Here is a 26,204-nt window from a genome sequence, read left to right on the forward strand (position 1 = left end):
TGCGGTCCCTGGGCCCATGCTCACCCACGCACGTGCGGGCGTGCGGCGGCCGTCTACACGCTACCCCGCCGACCGGTGCGTGCTCGCGGCGCTTCGGTCCGCCGCGTCGCGCCTACGGGCCAGCGGCAGCAGCATCCTGCCGCACGACGACGGAGCTCCTCCCGGCCGCCGACCCGGCCCGGCGCCCGGTCGGGCCGGTTGCCCGGCCGGCCAACCCGGCCCGCCGCCCGGCGCGCCGCCCGGTTCTCCGCCCGGCCTGCCGCCCGGCCTACCGCCCGGTCTGCCACCCGGTCAGACCGGCCCCCCGGTCGGATTACCCGGCCCGCCGCCCAGCGTGCCGCCCGGTTCTCCGCCCAGCCTGCCGCCCGGTCAGACCGGCCCCCCGGCCGGACCACCCAGCCTGCCGCCCGGCCGAACCGGCTCCGTGACCGGCCCCGCGACCGCTCCTTCGCCGGTGCCCACCTCGGCTCGCGCCGCCTTGCGCGACCCGCATTGGCGCGCCGCCATGCAGGAGGAGTACAACGCGCTGCAGCGCAATAGGACCTGGGAGCTGGTTCCCCGGCCCCCTCGCGCCAACGTCATCACCGGAAAATGGGTCTTCAAGCACAAGCTCGGCTCCGACGGTACTCTCGAGCACTACAAGGCGCGCTGGGTCGTGCGCGGCTTTCGGCAACGCGCTGGCGTCGACTTCACAGATACGTTTGCCCCGGTCGTCAAACCGGGCACGATCCGCACGGTGTTGCACCTCGCCGCCTCTCGCGCGTGGCCGGTGCATCAGATGGACGTCTCGAACGCCTTCCTTCATGGCCATTTGCAGGAGCAGGTGTACTGTCAGCAGCCCATCGGCTTCGTCGACACCGAGCGCCCCGATGACGTGTGCTTGCTCTCTCGGTCCCTGTATGGACTGAAGCAGGCGCCCCGCGCCTGGTACCAGTGCATCGCCGACTTCCTACATCAGCTTGGCTTCCGCTCCACGCGCTCCGATGCGTCGCTGTTCGTCTACCGGACCAGCAACGACATGGCATACCTGCTGATCTATGTCGACGACATCATCCTGACGGCCTCCACCGCTGGTCTTCTTCGACAGCTCACCGACAGTCTTCGCGCTGAGTTCGCTTTGAAGGATCTTGACCCGCTCCACTACTTCCTCGGCATCGAGGTTGTCCGGCGTGCGGACGGGTTCTTTCTTTATCAGCGGAAGTACGCTCACGAGCTTCTCGAGCGTGCCGGGATGCTTAATTGCAACCCTGCGCCTACTCCTGTCGACACGAAGGCCAAGCTCTCCGCCAGTGATGGGACGCTGGCGTCCGACGCGCCGTTCTACCGCTCTATCGTCGGTGCTCTCCAGTACTTGACGCTGACGCGACCGGAGCTCCAGTACGCTGTGCAGCAGGTGTGCTTGCACATGCATGCTCCTCGGGATGCTCATTGGGCCGCGGTGAAGCGGATTCTACGCTACGTCACGTGGTACCATGGGCTACGGCTTGTCGCTGCATGCTTCCCCCTCGGCGTCGACCGACCTCGTCGCCTACTCGGACGCGGACTGGGTGGGATGCCCGGACACGCGGTGCTCCACCAGCGGCTACTGCGTCTACCTCGGCTTGTCGCTCGTCTCTTGGTCCTCCAAGAGGCAGCCCACCGTGTCTCGCACCAGTGCTGAGGCCGAGTACCGCGCCGTGGACAACGCGGTGGCCGAGTGCACGTGGCTTCGTCAGCTTCTGTCCGAGCTCTCTTGTCTTGTTGACAAGGCTACGGTGGTCTTCTGCGACAACGTGTCGGCCGTCTACCTCTCCGCCAACCCCGTTCATCATCGGCGCACCAAGCACATTGAGTTGGACATCCACTTTTGTTCGTGAGAAAGTTGCCCTCGGTCGCGTTCGAGTTCTTCACGTACCGACGTCTCAGCAATTTGCCGATATCATGACGAAGGGATTGCCGTCCACGACTTTTCCAGAGTTTCGCTCCAGTCTATGTGTCGGTGCCGACCCTTCAACTGCGGGGGGGGGGGGGGGGGTTGAGTAACATATTGTATAGGTATAGGTCCCCGTGTTTTGTCAGGGTTGTACCTGTAATTGTACATGTGTCCGCCTATATATACATGAGCAGCCGGCCCTATTGGTGCTGTGCAATCTCCCATACCTTTCTACACCTCAGGCACGAGGATGCCGTCATCGCCCTCCCCAGGAGGGGCGAGGTGTTTTCACCTAGAAATACCATAGGAAGAAGGGAGAAAGGTAGCACCAATGACGCTTCAAAGAAGGGGAATGGCATGCTCGGGTGTCATCATCGTTGGCACCAGACCAGTCGGGCAAGGCTTTCACCCGGGCCAACCGCTTCTACCCTCTCACACCGTGTCAGAATGAAGTAGGCCAGTGATACTTGACACAGAAACGATACTGCAGACATGGACATCAACACAATGGAAAACGCCAAGAGCAAACCACAACAGGGGACCATCTTCTCTCAGGATCTGGTGGAAACCAGATAGAAGGAGGTAGGAGACAAATTAGGAGGGGTTGCTCCAAGCCTACGAGCTGCAACAGATAGGGTTCAAGCTTGAAAGGGGGAACCGAGAGACCTATGCTCCGATGGCATCGGCGTTACGGGTCACCCTGACCTCGCGTGCACACATCCCTGACAGCACCTGCGCCCACATCGCTACCCATGCCGCCGACGAGGCAGCTCGAAGAACATGCCACCAAACCTCCGTCCACGTGATGTACCACCACCGCACTTGAAGGCCATATCCACCGACCACGACCACACGCCAAGATCGCTGCCCCATACCTGGTAGAGGCAAAACCCCTAGCCCTCCGTCGACGGCGACCAACCTGACGAGAATATCTGACCCACTGTTACGCACGGCAACCGCGGGCACCCATCGCACACATACACCATATGGACCCAAACGCCGACCCAGATCTACAGGAGAAGCCCCGTGGTGGCCCTAGGGGAAAGAATCCGATAGCCATGGCCAGATATCGATTTGGAGGAGCACAATGTGGTACAACCATCACCATCGATGGGGCGAGGGAGATAATGGCGGCAGCTGGGACGCGGGAGAGAAGCAGCAAGGTGTCACCGCGGGGCATGGAGTCAATGGTGGTGGCACACGTGAAAGAGAAAAGTAGTTTACCTCCCTTCTGTTGTGCTATAGACCCAAGGGGGCAGAATCACCGCCGCCCTTTCACTGGCGGCGGCCGCTGGGGGCCACGAGGGTCAGGAGTAGGGGAAGGGGGTGGCAGCGGGGAAAGCTAGGGTTTCGCCCCCGCTCGCCTGGAGGGGTGGCACGAGGAGCGGGTTCAAGAGGACTAAGTGAGTTTAGCAGAACACTCGTAAAACAATAAATATAACTTAACGATATTAACGAATTAGGTTCAGATGGATGCAATAACGCAAACACAAGGGCTAGAATAACACTGACACATGCTTCAGTAGCCTACTATCCTAATAAATTCGGAATCCATGTTCAATAGAGTGACTATGTACATGACCTACTATTTAATAAACAAATTTGGCAACTCGCTAACTACTGCCTCCATTTTATAAAACAAGAATTACAAATTTAATCACAAGTCAACATTGTTTATGTTTGACTAAGTATAGAGAGAAAAAACTGAGCATCTACAATACCAAATCTATATCAATAGATCTACCATGAGACATATTTTCATAGTGTATTTATTTACTATTGTAAGTAGTGTCATTTTTGTTTAAAATTTCAGTCAAACTCTATGTTTTGACTTTTGACTAAAAATATATGTCTTACTAAATAAGCTCTATTAGCTTCGACATTTGGATCAAAATCGGATTATTCGGATGAAAGTCATATGATAATCCTAAATTATTTCAGGATATGGATATCTAGATGCTATTTGGCGTACCATATCTTATATCTTCGTTCATAAGTTTGAAATCAGATGTCCTTATCCGTCGGTTCCTTTTAATCGGACATGAGGCGGACTCGAAAACAATTCCGGTGAGACATTCTATCTATTCACACCCCTACTCTACTGCTAGACATCCACTTGTCACAAAGTTTGAGCGACACCCAGTTTCATCTGATGATCCGCCGCCCTATTGGCATATACTTTCCCTGCCCGTTGCTTTCACTGAGACGAGAAGAGATCGAATACGCAACCGTACGAGAAACTAATTTTTCTTGCTAGGCTCCTTCCACGCCTTCTCCGTCACAAGGAAAGCTCTGCCGAAGACTGACAAAAAAGAAAGCTCTACCGAAGGCCATGCCTTTAGAATTGATCGCCCAATCCATCTCCAAGAACCATAGGTCGTACGTGCAAGCCTGCGTAATGCCGCAAAACATTTCGTCGCACCAAAAATAAGCCTGCCTGCCTGCTACAATCATCTCATGACTTGCAAAGTAACCACTCTTGTCTTGATGTAAAGCTCGACTACACCAAATCCAATGTCAATCGGCATACACGCAATAGAGATCTTTCAGTCACATACTCCTATAAACACATGCATGCTGTATCTAGTGTACTACTAGTAGATACGTAACAGACGTACATATGGATCAAAACGGAGATGCAGCATGCAGGAACTATACTACTACCAGTACACTACTAGTACGAACAACATGTTTCTGACAGCCGAACGGAAGATCGATCGATCGGTCCACGGCTACGCTTACGCGGCCGCGACGGCCGCCTCCCGCGCCTGAGTGGTCGACAGAGGCGGCGGCGAGGACGAGAAGCCATGGTAGATCAGGAAGCCACCGTCGCCGTCGCCGAAGTCTTCGATGGACATCTCGTAGTCGTCGTCGCCGTCGGGGCCCTGATCGTCGAAGTTGAGCGCGTAGCTTAGCGGGTCGTACCGGAACTTTCCGGCCCCGCCGCCGCTGCCGCCACCGCCAACGCGCCGCCTGCCCCACTGCGCCCGGTCTCCACCGAAGCAGCAGCACACGGTGGCCCGCAGCCTGTGCCCCAGCGAGATCGCCGGCGGCGACGACGAGGAATCCGTCTCCATGGACCAGATAGATGTTTCTGCCGTGACACGACGGCGAGAAGTCAAAACTGCTGGCTACGTAACAAGGACTGGCAGTAGCAGACTAGCAGTAGCAGCGTGTTTGTGTTTGATTAAGGCGGGTATTACGACGGGATTAGGAGCGAGGGGCGACTGTTAAGTAGGAGGAGGAAGTGTGGCGAAATGACGGAGAAGGACAGGCCCCGCCGTGGTGTGATTATACTGGTGGCGACGGCGTGAATGGGAGGTCGGATCGGCGGGCGGACGCGTATATACGCACGTCGATCGGTACGTGCTTGGACAATGCTTAGCTGGGTACATGATACAGTATGATAGTATGATCATGTACTAAGAAATTCAGTAAAAAATCACTAAGAAAAATCAGTAACAAAACATCTATATGTCGTGATAATGACAGTCGCACTCGTGGTTTGCTTGCGTGCCTACATCTTTTGATTTGCTGTGCATCTTCTTCCAAAACAACATCGAAAATACCGACCACGTACTTGGCTTCAGGGTATTTTCTAGTAGCTTCCGTATTCGTCTACATCAGTATCTCAGTGAGACTCCTTCAACACAAATATCTTGCCAGCGCCATAAAAACTCCTTTCCAGATGTACATGAATCACACATATCTACCCAACGTTATATGCTGAATTTAAAATAACAATTTCAGATGGAATTTAAGGATCCACATTGACATAGATTTGAGAAGCCAGATCCCAACATGGGCAACACGTTACCATCAATCAATAGATACTACCAACCATGAGTTGGAAGATCAGATGTATGCATGTTACTCTCGAATTAAGGGCAGAGATTTAGGAATAGAACGTACTCTAATGGTGCAAAGTTTCACTCACTAAAACACATTAACGGTAAGCAGATCTCAACTCCGCTTTCTGTCCCGGCTGCTGCTGGAGGATGGTGTCGATGGTCCAGGAAGTATCGTGCCCCCTTGTATGTCACTTGAGACTGATTCAGGAGCTGCTGCCACAGCGTCTCGGCACTCAATATGGGCTATCAAATCACTTAGCTGTCACAGGATGACAAGGAACAGTTAGACGTAGGCTAAAACTACGTGTTTTACACATGCAATGATATAGTTGGTAACCTTTTATTTTTAGATGTCATGCAGTATCGCCTAAGCTAATGATGTTAACTTTAACCATACTAACCTCCGCCTCCAGCTTCTTGATCTTTTCATCTTTCAGTTTAAGCGCAGCTTGTTCCCTGAAAATAATTTCTTAGACACATTCCAGACTAAAAGTAAAACAGAAACTACAACTATGTTCTGAATTCTCAATGATCAACATCTTATGTTCAACACATGCAGCGGTGGCCCAAGAGCGTATCACAAGAAGTCAACATAAACATTATAAAAAAAAAGCAACCAAGAAATATTCATGACCAGGAAAGGAGTTTGATTACTCATGACAACATTTGGAGGAACATTTAAACAATATAACCTATACCAAAATAAGATCAGCATGAAATTTTCACAGCCGCAATTTCACATGAGTACCATTGAGCATTAGTACTGTGCCAGCTAGTGAAAGCGCTTTTTTACCCAGCCTAACTATAATCTAGCAGGAATAGTTGTGGGATTGTATCGAATAAAAGCATTAACTCATCCATTGTCTTGTGATAATTCAAAAATAACAAATACCTTTCTTGTACTTTCCGAATTCTTTCTCTCCACATCTCCTGATTTTTGACAAGATTGGCATTAATCTGAAAAAATACAAATAAAATATGAGTACATATGTAACCAATGTTACTAATTTTACATTTAGACCTAACTTCAACAAATAATTGAGTGCTCACGTCATCAAGAAAACGTTTCTCTTCAATGCACTTATCAAGCTTTGTCTGCAACTTTGGGTGTTTAATGCTCACAGCTTTTGCAGTAGCAGCAGAAACTTCTCTCTCATACTCCTCTTTGACTTCTAGCAGAAGTGACTCATAGTACTACATTAGCACCAAAATCAAAGTCAGATTCACATCACTTTGGTTACCCTCTCAAGCACAATAGATCAATGGTATGGTATGTAGAAATTTAATAACTAAAAGTGGTGTATTGTTATCTAATTGATAATAAACATCTACCAGGTAAGCACAAGAACATAGGAACTTACATTTCTTTGTTTATCAAGCTGAGACGTGAGGAGATCATTGTACTCTTCAACAATCTAAAAGAATTGGAAAAGAAAATTTATAAGCAAAGAAAACATATGCAGAAACATACCACCAAGGTATTGTTAATGATTTCCACAAAGATTATTTACTTAGTACATTACAGCTTCAACTTTACTGTTAAGTATAGCTTCATCCATTCCTGCATCACCACTGCATATTGAACACATTCCATCTGCTCCATGGGTACCATAGCAGTTGTACTCAACCAGTTTTCCATCAGTTTTGGATTGAATCAAACGATGGACATAGTTGTCACCAGCATAATCCCAAACTTTTTGTGTTTCTAATTCAAGTGAATAGCAGTGTTCAGTTTCTTGCCAGTGTTCAATAGCATGACCACCTTTGTACCTGTTACCCCACCAATCAAATTTGATAAGTTACTACACACAATCTAAAATAAAGGCCATTTTTTAGCATTTTTTACCAGTCAAACATTTTGAAGTTTGACCATCTATTGAAAATAATTACTATTACGAATTACTCCCTCCGTCCCAATTTAATTAACTTGGAGAGGGGAAAACGTTTCAGAAAAACAATATTACATTTTAGTCCTAACTAATTGAAAATATTGATAGCGCACTCCTAATTGTCCAGATCCACCTCGCCACTCGCCAGTCGATCTCTAGCCGCCCGCCGGGGCCAACCGCCATCTGCCCCGCCAGCGGGTAGAACGGCACCATCGGCTTGGCCAGCGCCGCCCACAGCCTCTCCGGCGCGAAGAACTGCTCCTCCCCATCATCTCCATCTCCGTCGCCGCCGACGGAGGGCGGGGGCGCGGGGTAGTAGTAGACGAGGGGCGTGTGCGTCTTGGGCACGGCGAGGTCGAGGTTGGAGAGCCACAGCGCGTGCCGCGGCGTCGGCTCGCTCGGCGGCACCAGCGTCTCCTCCACCTTCTTTTATCTCGATCTCAGATCTCTCCAGCCGTGAGTTGTTTGCTTGTGTGCGGACGACTGTGCGGGGAGTGGATGGGGAGTTGGGGACGGGCGTGGACGGGCGGGTAGCGGGCAGAAAATGGTAGGGAGTTTTGCGCAAAATTACAGGCAAATTAATTAAATCGGGACGGAGGGAGTAGCTTTCTAAGAAGGCTTACATTTCGGAACGGAGGTAGTAGCATCCAAAACATCAAATTGATATTTACATATTTGTATTATTATATTTTTTTATAATACATAATAATTTTATGAAGGAAACATGTTTGCATAGACATCGATGGTCAAAGTATGATCATGAAGACTCTTCAATGTTTCAGAAGACCTAAGCTTTGGATCAGAAGAAGTAACTACTCAAATCTGCAACTGAGAGTGAACATGAAATACTTTACCTTCCACAGCCAACATTACCACAGATTACACAAATCCAAAGATTCTCTGAAGTTCCACAGATTGAACACATGGATTTCTCCGGTTGCTGCTGACAATACCTACAAACCTATGCGATACTTTCCAGTGTAAGCAGAAGGGATTCTTCGCAGTGATAGAAAAAGAATAGCGTGGTTTCTCTAGACCAAGGGAAAACAAAATCCCAATGAGGGTCAAATCCTTTAGAGCCAGTAGGCCTCGGTCTAGCTATACATAGTACTGAACAAAAAAAAGAGCGGCTAAGTGATATAATTTGAGATGCTGTCAACTTGGTAGCAGCAAATCAAAGATCAACTATTGATAGCACAGTTATGTCTTTATATTTTTGTGGTAAATTTGATTTTGGTTGTATATATAAACAGTATAATTCGAATTAATCAACTCTAATATTAATAACAAGAGTTATGAACTAAGTATATCAGATCTTACTGGGCATGAAGAGTCTGTCCATTTTGATATGCATGAACAGTGGAAAGAATGGTTGCATATTGTAGTAAGAATGCCTCCAGGATCTTGGTCAAGTCGTTCTGATAAAAAATAGAAACAAACAAACAATGCAATCAACATAAACTCAAAATCTATTGGTTGGGCTTATGTAAAAGTAAAAAAAAAAAAAAACTTAGCTACAGAGCTAGTAAATAGGCATGGAGTGCGACCCCTATATCATGCCTTGTGAACATAAAAAGTGTGGTGGACAGTTTACAGGTAAAGTTTTAAGATGCATATATGACACAAATTTCCAAAGAGATTGAACTATCTGACGACAGTATAGCATAGTGAAAAGAATCATCTTACCTTCTTAGCCTCTATTTATAGTTTAAATGATTTGAGTAATAATCACAAAATTACATGTCTGGGTTAACAAAAGGATAAGACATAAGCATTCTCAAATAATGCAAATCCATGAGGATCAAATGGGAGTTAGTTTTCAACAGCACTAGCACCAGGTGAAAACTTAATGTGGCTTAAGTTTACCAATGGAACAGAGATAGCAAACATGCATGCTTCAGAATCAGGTTTCACTAATTGTGTGATGCACAGGTCCATAATGTGGACTACGTCTTCAAACAAATCATGAATGAACTCTGTTCTCATATTAGGTGAGCTACAGAGTAATTAAAAAAATGCGGTAGGCGAACATTCTAATCATTTTAAAACAAGTAAAACTGCACAAAGTTATTTCAAACAAGAGAATGTGATATTCCAAATTTCTACTAACAGATAGCTAGAATAACTCAGGACACCTCCACATACCTAGACAAACTGGGCAGTTAGGCTGCTCAGCCAAGCTTGTAACCGAGCTATGCGCATGCTCAATCAACTGAGTGTAGTGCACGTCTTCCACAAACCGTACACGAGAAACATCCCCCTGCAAACACATCCAATCTCCAATCAATCACCGCAACAAACTTAAAAATCAGAGCAGCAGAAATTCAGCAGAATCAAATGAAGCCAGCACCTCCAGCGACGAGAAGCGCTTTCCGTTGAAGTGCTTGTAGAAGCTATCGGTGGAGCTCAGCGTGTCGAACTTGATGAGAACGCTGTACTGGTCCTCCGCTCCGTCGATCCTACGCCATGAGCACCAATTAAGACTCCAATTCGCAGATACACCAAAGCAACTCAAAGCCCCAAAGGCATTACGTTGGACAATTTTGAGGGTTTGTAGTCTACTAAGGCCAAACAAATGATGGGATTGAGGAAATTGCGCAGACTAGTTGACTTGAACCTATCAAAACCCGTCAGATTGGAGTGGACCAAGCTAGGGGATTGAGGCCTGAGGCCGCACGCAAGTGTAGGAACTACGCAGTGGTGAACAAGCGAGGTACCTGACGATGCGCATCTCGAGCATGTGGGGGACGAAGGCGCCGCAGAAGCGGCAGAAGTCGGCGTAGGTCATGTGGTTGGGCACGGCCGGCACGCACACCCGCGGCTTCCTCCCGACCTAGAAACACGCCGCCGCGAGCGGATGTTAGAGGAGGCTAAACCCTATTCACGAACAGCAGAAATACAAACCCTAGGATATGGCTTACCGGGAGATTAGAGGACGAGGAGGAGGCGGCGGCAGCGGCAGCGGCGGGTGGGTCGGGGTGGAGGAGGACGACGCCGCGGGTCTCCTCGATGCGGGGGTTCCCCGAGGAGAAGGGGACCGACTCGAGGGCGCCGGTGGACGAGAAGGGAGAGGCGGAAGGGGGAAGGGCGGCGGGATCGCCGGCGGTCGCCATGGCCGGAGACGGAGAGGATGGATCAGAAGCCAACGGCGACGGCGGAGAAGGGGTTAATCAAAAAAAGTTCCGTCTTACTACTCGACAAGGTGGGGCCAAAGCTTTCAGTGAGATACCGCGATGGCGTATGACCGCGAGAGAAACCCGTCTTTCCCAGCAGAAATGCGGAGTGCCTCTTGTGAAAAACAAAAAGGCCTAGTATACCTTCTTCACGCATGTGGGCCTTGTAATCTCAAGAATAGCGATGATTTTACCCATTTTTGTAACTATCTTTTCATCATTACGGCTCAGTTCTTTTGGTGGCTTCTCCGAGAAGCTGCCCTCCTCCCAGCTTCCTGGGAAAGCCGCCCCCAAAATTTAGAAAGGCTTCCGAAATGATCTAGCCTAGACTAGTCCGGAAGCCTCCCTAAATTTTTGGAGCGGCTTCTCCAGGAAGCTGGGAGGAGGGCAGCTTCTCGGAGAAGCTGCCAAAAGAACTGAGCCGATATCAAGGTTTGTAGATTGCCGATATCGTGCTGCTTCCCGCACAATGCGATGATTTTACCGATTAGTTTCAAGTCCTCGATGAGAGATGATGAAGTACAGCAATTTGTGGACTGGTACTCCAAAAATGTACTTCTTGGAGTTTAGCATCATCTGGAGTTTCTCAGGTTATCGTACATTTCTTGCAAGTCGCAATGGGATCATTTTTCCTTTTTTGAAATCACCGGCGATATCGTCGACATAAGCGTGGATGGGGTGATGAAAGGCTTCTAACTCCCTCATCTGTTTTGGTGGTAGCCAGAGTACTCCACAAACCCTAACGTGAGTAGAGAAAAACTAATGGGGAAAGGCCTATAGGCTTAGGGTTACCACCGGAGCACCAAAAAGTGTGCACGCCGGTGGTATTTACCACGGCTGCACGCCTATTGAGACATGTCGGTGATTAAAAAATACCATCAGCGCATGTCCAGAAAGACGCGCCAGGGATAAGGCTCGACCAGTTCCAGATAGATGCCAGAATCTGACCCACCCTTACCGCCATGTGTTGTGTCGTCTAGTTTTACTGAGAATTAACAAACGTGAATTTCGATTTTTTTTTGTCAAAATGGCGCCATGTTTTGGTAAAACCCCTTTTCTGGTTGCATACGACCTTCAATGAAAAAATATTAAAATATATCTACGCAAAATTTTACATCCGATTCAACTGCCTTAGGCCGTTTAGCGATTTTTTAGATTTCTAAAAATCGAAAAGGAAAACAGATTTTTTCTTCAGGTTTCAGATTTTGATGATTTTTTTTAAAAAAATATACACCTAGCTAGGGTATATATGCCCAAACCAGCCGACTAACCTTCTCTCTTCCATTTCTCCCCTCTTCTCTTTCACTTCTCCTCATCCTCTCTTCCTCCCTTCTCATCCTCCTTAATCCTTCATATCCCTCCCACCGGCGAGCACCTCTTCAAACTACTCAATGGCGACCACCTCCTCCAACTCCGGCGACCACCCTCTAGCCAGCTTATCCATGACCACCTCCTCTCACTCTGACGACCACCCTCCGGCGAGCTTCTCCGTGACCACCTCCTCTCACTCCGGCGACCACCTACTCTCTGTCCTTCAACGATGACGACCACAACCACACAGATGACCACGGCGATGGATGTCACGACCTAGAACTCGACTTAGATCTAAATCTAGATCATCCTTTTTTTTTAATCCCGGAAAATATACAGCCGGCGCACTAAGCTGGTGAGCCGGCAATAAATCGAGTTACCGCTAGCGATAAGCCGTTACCACCAGCACGCGCTGGTGCGCCGGCGGTTGCCGAATTTGGTGCGCTGGCGATAGGCTTTTTCCTACAAAGAAACAACCCCTGACGTGAGGGAACAAAACAAGGAAACACGGATCTTCAAGCATTCCATCATACGGTTCTAGACGTGATAGAGACTTATTAAACTTCAAGCAACTTAGAAATAGCAATTCCGTTAAAACAACCATAACTACAAGACACAGTCGACCCTACATTTATTTTTGAGTAATTAAAATTATTTAAGTTATACTCTACAAGTTTCTACAAATATGTTTCCTTATCATACACTATAAACTACTATTAAGATATTTGTTAAACAGTATGCTATGATGATATACACCATCGTACAAGGATAATAAGATTTAGGCGAACACTACACACACACAAGTGCTAGTGCGTGCCCACCCACCCAGAGAGAGAGATGCATGGACTCAAACGAAATTTCCGTTGCAAGATAGTTTCTAATTTTAGTACAAAAACAAGTGCATTTTGCAATCAAATGGATAACAAATTTATAAAAATTATGATAAAATTAATATTTGGCCACACTATACCACACCAACTAAGTAATACTATACCCATTAAATGTAGCCTGATAATAAAATATGAAACAGATAAAAATGTTTAATATAAATTACAATTTCTTCAGTTCGCCTTGATGTAAAAAATTCTTATATTAGTTGTGTAGTCATCGCACGAGGTCAGGAACTTCAGAACGCCAAGGGTAAGATTCTGGGTACAAATCCTACTGCCCAAAGATTCTTTTTCCACTCGCGTGCACAAGAATTTCTTTCGACCGAATTCCGGTTTCCTTTGGTTCGGGCGAAAACCAACGGTTCGACCAACGGTTACGAACTATAGGAACTCCATATTAAAAAATGTCTCGAATCAATAAGCTGTCCAGTTTATTACTACTGTCTTCAATGTTTTGATGCACTCCGAGGGCAAGGGCATGTTTCAAGTGTTTGTCTCGGTCTCGGTCTTTGATGTTCAATGCACCCTGAGGGTAAATATATAAAATTGATACACTAGCCAATTTAACTAAAAAAATTATATGTATATACCAGTATTTGATGTTTGAGGAGGGGTAAGGACATGATTTGATGCACCATCCAACTTAACCAAAAGTCCAAACCAGAGAAGGTTAAAAAAAAAAAGTCCGAACCCGAGAAAGAGATCCGGTTATTAGTGTAACTGTAAAGAGGGCCTATAAGCGATTAGGAAGGCGCTATCGCGGGCCCTACTGTACGCAATTTAGCGATCGGCTGCTGGTTGATTTTTCAGGTCGGTTTCAGTTTCAGAGGAGGTTAGATGGAAATAGGCACGTGCCCACGCTCCGATCGCCGCCCGAGTTCCCTGCTGCCGCTTCCTCCGGCGGCTCGGCCACCGCGCGCGTCTTGCAGTTGCTTCCTGGCGCGGCTTGACGGAAAACTTGGGAAAGGTCAGCATTGCATGTTGCCGCCGGCCGGTTGGTTGCCCGCGAAGTGCTCGACGTAATGCCGCGCGCGTTGCGGTGCAGCGCAGCTATCCAGGGACCGCGTCCATGCGAAAGCCAGATGTGAATTGCTAACTGCTAAGTTTTGCAGGGTGCAAGGTGTTGACTTTGTTCATGATCCATCGATGCCTGCTAGTGTGGGCGATGCACTAACCGTGTCTGGGCTCTCAGAATCCTGATGATGAGCTTAGTGCCCAATGTCCCTAGAAATGGCAGAACCTTATGTCGGTTGCAGTGGATAAGGACGGATGATGATGGGATGGATGGGCGCCACGTTTTTTTGGTGGGGTGGAGTACTGGAGAGCACTGGAGCATTCAGACTTACTGCTAGATAATCATGGAGAATTCACCCTTTTGGTTCAATTTCCATGTCCATCAGGTGGATTGAGTCGGATTAAAGGATACACAAACAAGCCTTATGATTCAAAATATTGCTGTGCAACTCTACATGACAGTACAGAGCAGAACATGGTTTGAATTCAGACTGACTGCTAGATTATCATGGAGAATTCACCCTTTTAGTTCAATTTCCATGTCCATCATGTGGATTGAGTCTGATAAGAGGATACACAAACAAGCCTTATGATTCACAATATTGGTGTGCAACTCTACATGACAGTACAGAGCAGAACATGGTTTGAATTCAGACTGACTACTAGATAATCATGGAGAATTCACCCTTTTAGTTCAATTTCCAGGTCCATCAGGTGGATTGAGTCTGAATATAGGATATACAAACAAGCCTTATGAGTTATGACTCAAAATATTACTGTGCAACTCTACATGACAGTACGGAGCAGAACATGGTTTGAATTCAGACTTACTACAAGATTATCATGGAGAGTTCACCCTTTTGGTTCAATTTCCATGTCCATCAGGTGGATTGAGTCCGACCAGAGGATGCACTAACAATGCCTTATGATTCACAATATTGCTGTGCAACTCTACATGACAGTACGAAGCTTGGAAGCCAAGTCTTTGCTGGATTGGGATTCAGAGTTCATCCCTCCAAGTTGAGATCTATGGGTTTGTCATGTGCAGGATTTTGTTAGATCTGCTCCTTGTTCTTTTGGCCTCATGTATCTTACAGGCCAGCAACTCATAGGCACGAAATTCAGGTGTTCAAAGTACAGAAACTTGTCCATGGGGCAAAAGCATCTCTCTTCTTGCGTTCTGGTCCATGGACAGGTACATTGACATTTTCCTAGTTTTTATATTGTGTGTTACTACTATTCTACTTCAGTGCAATTTATCTCGTAGGCGTAGACTAATGAACCAGCTATGTTCGTCTACACAATTAAATTAATGTGGCGTTAAAATATGTGTGCTTATATTTTGGTCTTGGTTACTTACTGAGCAAGGTGCATGGGCTTTATCATGCTTTCTATATTGGTGTATCAAAGCAGTAGCCACAGCTTTCATTTAGCTTACATGTTCATCGTGAAGTTCTACTCTCCTTGAAGAACATATACATGTTTTCTAGGAACCTTCTTTGTAACAGGAAGTGGTGATCGGAAAAGGTAAATCAGGTCCTGTTTTCAAAAAGTAGTCATTATTACTTTCCTGGAAACAGCAGATAAGATAAATATTATATTAATTAAATATACAGAGGTTAACTATTTCTGAAACTATGGATCAATAATGCACTTACCAAGGTTGCAGTCAACCTGCCTGGAGATCTTCACCGATCTGGTTTCAATGATCCTCTGCTATTTGGTTAGTAGTAATATGTTGACTGAGCATCCCCAGAAACAGAAAACTATGTTATTTGTTAATCTAGTTGACTGTTTGAGATGATTTACATGGATTTTAGTCAATAATTTCATGTGGTTGACTTCACCAGATGCGAATTATGGAGGTGGCCTTCGCTAGGCCTCTTGGTTTCCAAGTTTTTGGATTGTAATTTTTGTTCCATTGAACCTGTATGATATCTGCTTGCCGGGGTAGTGTGTGTATTCTGGCCGACCAAGTTGACCCCCCCCTAATGTTGTAATCTTTAAAACAACCATTTTTTATAGCAAAGATAAACAAATATGTAGCTTTTTCTAGAAAATAAGCATGTGCTCGCTCATGGATATGGAAAAGATTTTACTGAAGGGTATAACGAGCAGTTTTAACCTCTAGGTTCACAGGATCTATGTGAAGATGCTCAAGTCAATGGCAGAAAACTGTTTAAAGATTTGAAGAACGCTGCATGACAATATTGTTTCTATTGTGCACTAGGGGCTGATTAATTCTTCATAAAGGCATAAGAATCCAATCTAAGATCTTATGTCTAACTGGCTTAAGAGCCCAATCTAAAGGATATCTTCCCAATTTAAATGTTAAACAGCCTAACTGAGGGATTGGTGATCTTATGATATAATTGGGAAATCATCTACTTGCCATGGTGGGGCCATGTACTTCCGTACATAACAGTTTCTGCTTGCGTGAATTCTAAGCTGAATTTCGGAATTGAAACTTGCAGGGACAATGTAAAGGAGACTATTCAACTTTATTGGAACAACAGAGGAGGTCAACGAACATAGACCAGAAATTTTTGATATTTTCGAACAAATAAGTTCTTGTCAGTTAATATGAATCCCTCATTGCGTATATACGTTGAGAGATTGAGGGCTATATAATGTCAGGTTGCATTCTAATATAGGAAATCTGAAGCATCCAGTTGGACGTTCCATGGCTCAGCTCGAGGCAGAGAAGAAAGAAAGTAGTACGTTGCTACGACTACTGCTACGGTTTTCGTGAAACTTTGGTGGCTAAACCCCAAATAAATTGAGTTTTATCTTTCATCCTTGAAGGATTAAAACCTTTCAGCACTACCATTTTTCTACGTCCAAATTTCTCAGCGGTATGGTTCTGCCAGTTTAATTGGATGCATTTTCCACCATTAGGTATGCTTTTCCCATCATAAATACCGAGTGGACCCTTGTTGGCTGTGCGTGAAATTATGCATATATCAAGATTTGTGTTACTTCGCTCATTGCATGGCCATTCTTTCATTGTTTAGATTTTTACTACAGTAGCATTAAACTATTATTTTGCTGAGTACCTGATTTTTTAAAGCATGATTAGGCATCTGTATCTCAGTCATATGATGCTAACATGACTTAAAACAAGAGTATGCCCTGTTTGATCTTATCGGAGTGGTCCAGCAAACTTAAGCTACCTTAACACGATCGACATGATATGATCAGCTACCTGCTACTTAGTTGCTTGCATGCCGCCGTTTAGTTGATATTTGAATATTACATTACATCTGAACTTGTGCTTCTGTAAATCACATGTTACCCCAGTCGTTAAATGTTATTTACTTTAAACCTGCCAGTTTGCATGAATTTGAGATCATGCGATTTACAGAAGAACACTACTGTATTACTTTACAACTGAACTTATTCTTCTGTAAATCGCATGTTTCCCCAGTCAATAAGTGTTATTTACTTTAAACCTGCCAATTTGTATGAATTTGAGATCTGCCATCGAATTTGGTGGTGCATGAATCTGCATTGTAGCATCACAACACAATTGGCAGTACTAGAAGCGAAAGAGAATTCCTTATTTGATGCTACTTAAAAATGTGATTCCTTATTTGACACTGAAAAAGTTTCTCTTACCTATTTAACACTTCGTCTAATTTGTTTTTCCTTAGATGACAGTCTTTTTGAGTACTAACGGTGTTAAATAGGGACATGAAAGACTCTTTTGTCCTTGATGCATTATGTGACATATTTGGCCATGGTCAAATATGAACCGACTTCTGGTACTAGTATAGACTTTTTTTTTAAACAAGAAACTGTTGTATGAAGCCAAAAATGTGTGAGCAATGCCTGGCAGTAGACCGTAGACTGGAATGAATATTCCCTATATCTTGGCTATTTCTGATTCCTGGCTGCGGTTGGTGGGGAATGGGAATTAGAGCTGTCAGCTGTGCAACAAAATTTTGGAGGAAGAAGTTCGATTTTTTCATGAACATCAAGCAATTTTTCGCTTTCCAAAGCTGCTCAAAACACATCACGATCTGTACATCTGATCTTTTTTTTGCAAGCAGCTAAGCAGCAGCGAGTCAGCGGCCTGATGGAGTTGCTCAGTGTCTGCTGCACCATGGCCTTAGCACGCATCAGAGCTCGCCGATGGGCGCTCTGCTGCCATGCCTTGCCCGCCGTCCGCTGCCCGCCCCCGAATTGGTCGCCCTTCCTAGCTCCGCCTTCCGCAGCCACCCCTGTTCTCCTATGGCAATTGCTGCCGCTATGCGGCGCGCCCCGCTAGGGCTCCGTATTGAGTGACAGGGGAGTAGATGCGTCAATGGGTCGGGGGTTTCTCCTTTTTCTTCTTCCAGCGCTTACTGGCGGAAGGGTAGTTTGGTCAAGGAAGAAAAAACAAACGGCAGACTGTAACGGGACGGACAGAAAGTGTTATACTGTATAAGGCAAAAAAAATCGACAAAGTGTCAAGTAGGAAGGAAAGCTTTTTCAGTGCCAAATAAGGATTTCGTATATCCAATTTTTAAGTAGTGTCAAATAAGGAATTACTCTAGAAACTACAGCGCTTAGAAGCTTAAAATGCTTACAGAAAAACCCAAGCGAGAATAATATGGTTGGCTCCGGTCAAAGTCAAGGAGAGAGAGGCCACTTTCGTGTAACTAGGCCAATCCCTTTTTTATAACCATCATCGTCATCATAGGAGGATGACAAAGATTTCACTGTTTAAGTAGACATTGATTATCTTAGTAGGCTTACAATATTTAGTTGATGACGCGCACGAGTGCACTTCCCGAGCTTTCCAGCTATATGCGCCGAATCATATCACGAGGTGCTTGGTAAAATATTAATCTCGAGTTCTGATCTCGAGATGACCTGACTAGGCATTACTGAGGGCTTTATTAGTTAAATTACAATTGCTCAACTTCCAATGGCTTTAAGTTTTTTTTTTTAACTTTGTGTTCTTAAGTCTTAACCCTTCCTTGTGAAACAATATGTAAGCAAATAAGATGAACCAGTATTGTCTTGCACCAGTATGATTGATTGCATCTGGCTGTGGTAATCTCAAGAAGTCTACTCCCTTCTTCTGATGTTTCGCTGTAGGCATGATATGGGCAATGGAAGGTAAAGTAACAGTTTGCAAGCTTCTGCATGGTAAGGGAAATTTGCTCTTTCAGTCACTTGATCTGTACAGTTAAGCCTTTTTATATGTTTGCCAGACCTATTGGCTATGAAAGTATATAATCAATTAGGACTTCCATTTTCTACATTAAGAAACATTTGTAGGATGCCATTTTTAGCATCTATATTGCATGTTTTTTATGGATCCACGTTGCTTCATGCACTTTCGGATTACAGAAGATAATAAATGGGTAGAGTACTTAAATGAGGGGTGGAAGAAAATAATCTCAAAATGTTTTCCTTTTATTTTGTCTCTCAACAGTGTGAGACTCAAACTGCAATTTGTAAAAGTTTTAGTTGGTCTGTTATCAGTTATAGAAAGAATATTTTACTACTATTTCCATGAAATACTCGGTTTGCTAGTTCGTCAAAGAAATCTACATCTGCCTGTGATTCCACAGAAGATCAGTTGATTCAATATGGGGCTATATATGATGATTATGTGGAACGCTTCTTTTTGGCAGGTTCTTTACCTATTAAATTCAACTGTAGCTGCCAAAAGCAGCCTTCAGTTCGAGAACAACCTCTTCCTTGATCCAGATTATGGTGGTAAAATGAAACAAAAATGTAAACTTATTCCTTGGTTAGCTAAAAACACTCTTAGGACTAGGCTATTGAATACTTAACCTCGTTTATCTGATTTTGTTACCATGGTTCTAGGTGTGTCAATAATTCAGAACATGATGGCTACCATGTTTAGGTATTAAATCTTAATTAATGACCTGCGGAAAAGTTGTGGAGCACATTTGGTTTCTGGCCAATAACAGTATTTAAAGAGAAGAAGTAATATATAAGGGGATAATATGAACCATCTTAAGGCGTACATATATATGAACTGGTGCATCTACCTGCAGAATTTGGATACAATTGCCTCTGGTGATGTACATTGAAATCACATGGTTCCATCAAGACAAAATTCCGTCAGTAGTGCACCAGCTTACTCGAAGAGATAAAGAACATGAAAGAAGTAAAAAATGAAGAACTATTTATTTTTTAATGTTTATTAGCACAAAGGCGATCGTTGAGGCACCCCTTTCCTTCTGCTCATGTTTGTGGCCATGTCATCATCAGAGACTCGGTTTGCAGATCGTGCACAGATGTATGGTCCACTCCGCTTCTTCCGGACAAAACTTGGGTATGGTGTGCTCAAATTATCGGAGTCGGATGATCCCATAGGCTCGTCAACATCAACAAGGGTTGAGTGGGTCGTCTCATCATCAGCGTCATGAGGAATGAAGAAGTCAGGACCAAGCTGCAATGTCTTGCATGGACGCAAGTATGCTGATAAGTCTTTTTTCTTCCGTAATATGTACTCAACCTGAAAAGGATGCAGATGAGTGAACTTGACAGATACTTTCCATGTGTCTGTCCAGAAATCGACAGTTAGCTCCAAATGCATTTAGTGTCTTTCTGAACACATTTTTTTATTTTTTTTCTAACATTAGTTTTCACCTTTCCTTTATAGTGTTGTTATCAGCTGATTCTCTAATAGATTCTTCAGATAGCTGCATACTGTGAAATGGATATTCCATGAAAAATGTTGCTAAGTACCTTCTAGAATCTAGATCGTAATTGTACTACTCTTATTTAGTATGAATAATATTCTTTAATTTTCTCGGTCATCATAATTCAATTGGATATATTCTGCCAGAAATCATAATTCAATTCCACACAATCACATTATTTTGTCAGCCATCAGAATTCAGTTGCATGTAATCGCATGGAATAACGATAAATCATTAGTTCTAGTAAATCACCTTGCAATCCATAGAGCAGTAGAAGTAGGGTTCCTGAAGGCTTCTGTCGCAGGACGTACAAATATTCCCTGACCCCTTAAATTGCCTATTCTGTGGTCTCTTCTTAAGGAAAACGACTTTAGAGCTGTTAATTGTGTATGACTGCACCATGTAGATATAGAATTATGAGCACACATGCATCTCAGAGAACAGTTATCAGACTCCCATCAATAACTTCATAGGTTATGGATATTACCTGAACACCAGAGCAATCAATAAGCTTCTCAAGGTCCTCCAGCCGAACGACATCATGGTATACATACCGCCGCACCTGCAGGAGCCGGTGTACTCGGTGTGTCGCCACACAGTGTGGGCAGATGCTGGTGCAGCAGTCAAGGCAGCATATGTTCTTCTCGTTCTTCTTGGCGTGCTCATGGAAGGAGCATGCTATGAAGAACTTCTCTGTACTGAGGGCTTCTAACCATGCTGGCTTCCACTTTGCCTGCTGATGCTGCAAAATTCCAAATGATCTTTCCATCAGTACAAGGTGAATTTGAATGAGAGAGCATGAAGATCAGAACCTCACCATGTTTATCTATGTCGGTGTAAAGCCTTTGGTGTTGTATGTGTTTTCTTGTTGGAAGAGGGGTGGGGAGCTTTGACGAAGAGAGTGTACCTTATGAAGGGTGTTTAGTGGGCTAAGAAGGATTAGATCAACCAGAAGAAGGGGGCTATATACCTGCGTTACTTGAGCTTTTGACATTTGACTCCTTAATCTATGGCACTATCATGGGATGCACCTTGCTTTAGCAATAGTACCCATAGGTATGTGTAGTTACTTTGTGCATCACACTAAGAACATGTTCCTGAATTGCCGTTGCAGGTGCTGGGATGTGATATTTTCAAAGGAAAGCTGTTTTATAAAATATAGTTATTCATTGGAAGGAGCTGTAATATCATTCTGTACCCAGGGTTGCTAATGCACTCTAACTGGTAAAGTTGATCCTCTCAAAATTTCCAATTTACAGCACAAAGTGGCTTTTCCTTCTCGGAGAAAAAAGTCAACTAATTATGCTAATTTTGGCAGGTTCATCCTCAAATGAGAAATTCAACTCTAATAGAATGTTGTATTTCGTTATATTGATTAGAAATTTTTACAGGTGAATTACCATCATGGATATAAGTTTTGTATATGAGGTGAGTTACTGTATGCACTGTTAAGTTACTGCAGTGGGTCTTTTCTGGAGAAATTATGATAGAATAGATAATTGGACTCAGTTCCTAAACCTGATAGATGTCGATAAGTATTCAGTGTAGAATTTCAGTCACTTGAAATTTCCCTTTAAACAATAAATGTTTATTTCTTCAACAATGAAGCAGGATTATATATTTTACAGATGCTCATTCTGGACGGCATACAGCATGGCAAGGTCTGAAGTTTTAGCATTAAAATCTCTTGCATCTCTTGGAGATTGGGCTGATGTGCATGACATGTACTTGTGTACACAGGGAGCCAACAAAGCACCCAAAAACAACTCTAAAGGAAAGAAAGGGAGGTGGGGGAGGTGAAGAGAACGTGGATGCTGTTTCTAGTGTTTCCCAACCCTTGTGCCAACTTTTTAACTTATGACCAAAGCTCAAATCTCTAGCCTTGGCTCTAGAGCTCACCTCTCTAAACAAATGCATTCCCCAAGGACGCGTTGATTCCTTGTTTGGAGCCTTATGTGGGGGGTAGAGGATGGCCTTTCTTGGGCAACACACGAATACAATATAAATCTGCGGTCTCCACTAACAAATTACTGCCTTGGGCTTTGCCCCGTCGTGTTTGCCACAGGCTAGGTGTTGTTTTACTTGAGTATTATACCTCAAATGGTGAACTAAAGTAGCTCAAATCTGTTACAGAGTGCACTCTGTAATTTTTGGGGAATCTACATTCTGTTTTACTCTCCGACAGTTCTTGCTTCAGATACAAATTTGTGCGGTTTAGCTTTGTTAAGTTTTATTGAGTATGCCAAGGACAGATTACATTTACCTCCTGTGAATCTAGAGTCTGTTGTTATGGAGTATGGACTACCTCTATAGTTGGTAATTGTTTTGGCCTAGTTACTGCCTATTGCAGTTTGCACTGCATTTGGGCAAGTCGCTATGTTTAGTTTTACATGAAAGACTTCGAGATTCCAATATCTCGGCTTTGGCTTGTTCCGGGCATGGATCCGATGAGGTTCGCAATGGCTTGTCCCAGGTGTGGATCCGATGAGGCTTGCAGAAAATGAATTCTATGAGGATTCATATAGATGCATGGTTTACGTACTAGAGGTTTAAGATGGTACTCTTCAGATTGATCAGAGTTGTTTATGTGATATTTCTCATGATACAGCGAAAGAGAACCTTACTTCCTTGCAGATATTGGTCCACTATCCCTGGAAATGTGAGCTGATGGACAGCTCCACCTTAAAATGTCTGAGTGGCCTTTCAGTTCTGGAAGTCAAACGAATATCAACTGTAGATGGTTCTAATAAAAGCAAGGTTTGCTCAGTTTCATCTCTGGAACTTCTTTTATATGGTCTACGGTTCATGCATTTGCGTTTACCTCGCTATTTGTTTCCAAGAATGCTCCTTTTCAGCTCATGTAGTTTGGTTCAATTCAGTAATTTCAGGGGAAAAGGCGTTTTATTACTCCTTTGTCGTAGGCAATGATGCTGTTTAGTGCCCATAAAATGTCGGTTGAAGGTGAGTCTGATAGAACACTACATGTGGGTGAGGTATGAACAGGACTACTAAAGTTATTTGTGTTTATCATCAGTGGTGTATATATGCTATCGTTAGTAGCGTATATGTGCAGAAACAGGTAGGCTGCAGTGACACTATTTGCTTCCATGCCTGTAGCTTTTTCCAGCGAGTTATTTTTTTTTTACTAAAGAACTGATATATGCATAAATCCTCCCTTGGCAGTTTCTAGTGTTGATTCCGTAGTCTTGCTTCCGAATTTATACAATTTGGACAACTAATGTGTACAAGTACTTAAGTTTTTTCTTCGAAAAATGTACTACCTCTATCCATAAAAAGACGTCGAAAGTTTATCTAAATTTAGATGTATCTAGAGTTCTAGACACTCTTTAGTATATAGATACATTTGAATTTTAACAATTCTGCGACATCTTTGTATGGATGGAGGGAGTATTTTAATATGTGATGTGGATGTTATTACCTTTGCCTCGTCGTGACTTCAAAAGGGAAAGTAGTAATCAAAACTATATATTGGAGATTGTGTAGACGTATGAAGTGACAAGTAAAAAAGAACAGAGGCTAGTTCTTGTCGATTCTTCCTAACGGCATGCACCCATCAAACCGAAGGCCACGTACGTGCGATAGCAAAGCTCCAAAGCCTGCGCCCCTCAAATTCGCGCGTCACTTATCTCCTACGATTTGACCTACAAAATTTTACGTTTTCAATTTGACTAGTAATTTAATTTTGCCGCGGAAGAGTGGTGTCTAAGCAAGGGATGTCGTTTCTTGCTTGTAACTGTAACAAGCTGTCTACAATCATGGCTCTAGCTTGGGTACGGTCGTCACACACACTCACTCACTCCGCAAGACCACAGACCAAAGTAGACCGGCCACTTGCCTCTATTTTAGTCTAACCAGTGATCCTTCACGGTTCTAAGCACCGCTTTGTCGGTCTCATGGCCCTAATCTCCGGTCAAAATTGCTACAGCGAGCCACAAAGCTATTCAAATGTACGGAAGCCGAACTCCAATATTTTTCTTTTACCTTTCACCTCTGCTACAAGCCTATCACTCTATGACAAGCGAGCCACACGGCTCGAAGCCTACACGATCAGTGAGTGTAGAGACTAGAGAGGTAGTAATGGAAAGATTGTAGGGTGGGTTTAGCTTTTGAAAAATGATGGTCCACGAGATCCCCAACTTCCAAGTTCCAACCCAGTTTTTTTTTCTTCTTTCTCTCTATCTTCTTTAGCTTTCGTGGCAAGCCGCTGCGTCGCACGCACGTCTGCAGTGCATGTGCACCACCGCACGTGTGCACGTACACCTCTTGCGTAGAAAATCCAGTCAGGGTGTGCACACGTGGCGGGATCCGAGGTGGCGGGCCATGGCTGGCTGGTGCCATGCACGTGAGGGCGTCTGACACAAGGTTAATGCGTGGAGGCGCCTCACGTGTCGTGCATCGACCATCGTGTTGGACCGGATGCGGTGTGGCGCTCTTCATTGTGGCCTCATGTGTTGTTGCCGGGTTAGGATGCTAATTGCACCTGATCAGTTGCTTGAAATGTTAAACATGTTCTCTACGTCTTACAATACGTCAAGATAAAATAATTATTCAAAATGTTTTACTACGTATATTATAACATTGAAGGAGTAATAAACAATGATAAATGTCAGCTTCCATTTAGCATGTACTCGCTCCCATAGTGGCAACAAATCCCAAAGAAAAATCATTCCACGTATACAACATCAAAAACAATATTTTCAGCAGAGGCAAAAATATTGGCAATGCAAACACAACATTTGCAACAGACACCTAAAATCATTGCAACACGTTACACGTCCCCACATATTCGCAATAAACCAAAATGAGGTTGTAACATGTGAATGCTCTACAAGCACCTGAGCCCGTTTGGATCATAGTAAGACAGGTAGAAACAGGACGAATAGCAATAACACGATATGCACATCGTGGTGGAAAAATATAAACAAGTACCGAAGAAAGAAAAAGCTCTCGAGAAAACCCGAGCAATGGCTCCCGAGCTATAGCCCAGGTCGGCCTGTGTTGTTCGGCCAGAATGGACCGAACTAATTGGCAAAGCCCACTAACCAATCAGGGCAGTGATCAAGCAGAAGAAGTCGAATTAACCGGCTAATTCATATTTTCTTGAAATATAGTTAATGTATTGCATGCAGTACAAGTTTAAACGGAAACTAATTGGATATTCCACGAAGCGGGTTGGCTTTGTACGGACAACCTCCTTGTTTGTTTTTTTTTCTCCTCGTGAAAGAAATAGCTGAAATGCTCTACAAGTATAGATAATATACACCGTCATCTACAACTAAGATGTGTACTTAGTTATGAAGCAATCGGTATTATGTTGAAGTTTGAAAATGAACAAATTCGTAAAATAAGATGCAACCTTACATTTTTTCATTGAAAGGCCATATTATTATTATTTTTTCTCTTTGCTAGACTCCATCACATGGATGATGTGATCCTCGACAACCCATTTCGCATACGTGAACGTGAGAAACATTA

At 44.4% G+C, this 26,204-nt stretch overlaps 2 protein-coding genes across 2 annotated transcripts; both read right to left on the minus strand.

The window, feature by feature from the left end:
- Positions 1 to 5,622: 5,622 nt before the first annotated feature.
- Positions 5,623 to 10,785, minus strand: LOC124686558 (BRAP2 RING ZnF UBP domain-containing protein 2-like). The gene is made up of 12 exons (XM_047220487.1): positions 10,574 to 10,785; positions 10,370 to 10,485; positions 10,003 to 10,111; positions 9,798 to 9,912; positions 8,973 to 9,070; positions 8,507 to 8,613; positions 7,287 to 7,533; positions 7,125 to 7,178; positions 6,814 to 6,957; positions 6,656 to 6,720; positions 6,165 to 6,219; positions 5,623 to 6,022 (listed from the first exon to the last, which is right to left on the minus strand). The coding sequence occupies exons 1-12, from the start codon at positions 10,763 to 10,765 to the stop codon at positions 5,876 to 5,878; spliced, it is 1,449 nt and encodes a 482-aa protein (XP_047076443.1). The 5' UTR covers positions 10,766 to 10,785; the 3' UTR covers positions 5,623 to 5,875.
- Positions 10,786 to 20,206: 9,421 nt separating this feature from the next.
- On the minus strand, positions 20,207 to 21,477 carry LOC124689797 (protein RGF1 INDUCIBLE TRANSCRIPTION FACTOR 1-like). Its single transcript, XM_047223267.1, has 3 exons — positions 21,196 to 21,477; positions 20,961 to 21,101; positions 20,207 to 20,521 (listed from the first exon to the last, which is right to left on the minus strand). Exons 1-3 carry the CDS (start codon positions 21,475 to 21,477, stop codon positions 20,207 to 20,209), a joined length of 738 nt encoding a protein of 245 aa, XP_047079223.1.
- Between the last annotated feature and the right edge of the window lie 4,727 nt (positions 21,478 to 26,204).

The sequence above is a fragment of the Lolium rigidum genome, chromosome 2, assembly GCF_022539505.1.
Source record: "Lolium rigidum isolate FL_2022 chromosome 2, APGP_CSIRO_Lrig_0.1, whole genome shotgun sequence".
NCBI classification, from domain to species: domain Eukaryota; kingdom Viridiplantae; phylum Streptophyta; class Magnoliopsida; order Poales; family Poaceae; genus Lolium; species Lolium rigidum.

Coding starts and splice junctions, on each gene's coding strand:
- LOC124686558 (XM_047220487.1), bottom strand. CDS start 10,765: ATGGCGACCGCCGGCGATCCCGCCGCCCTTCCCCCTTCCGCCTCTCCC. Junction 9,071..9,797: donor TAACTGCCCAGTTTGTCTAG/GTATGTGGAGGT, acceptor ATTTTTTATCAG/AACGACTTGACCAAGATCCT. Junction 6,721..6,813: donor AGAAACGTTTTCTTGATGAC/GTGAGCACTCAA, acceptor GTATTTTTTCAG/ATTAATGCCAATCTTGTCAA.
- LOC124689797 (XM_047223267.1), bottom strand. CDS start 21,477: ATGGAAAGATCATTTGGAATTTTGCAGCATCAGCAGGCAAAGTGGAAG. Junction 21,102..21,195: donor TTGATTGCTCTGGTGTTCAG/GTAATATCCATA, acceptor TACATGGTGCAG/TCATACACAATTAACAGCTC. Junction 20,522..20,960: donor ACTGCTCTATGGATTGCAAG/GTGATTTACTAG, acceptor CATCCTTTTCAG/GTTGAGTACATATTACGGAA.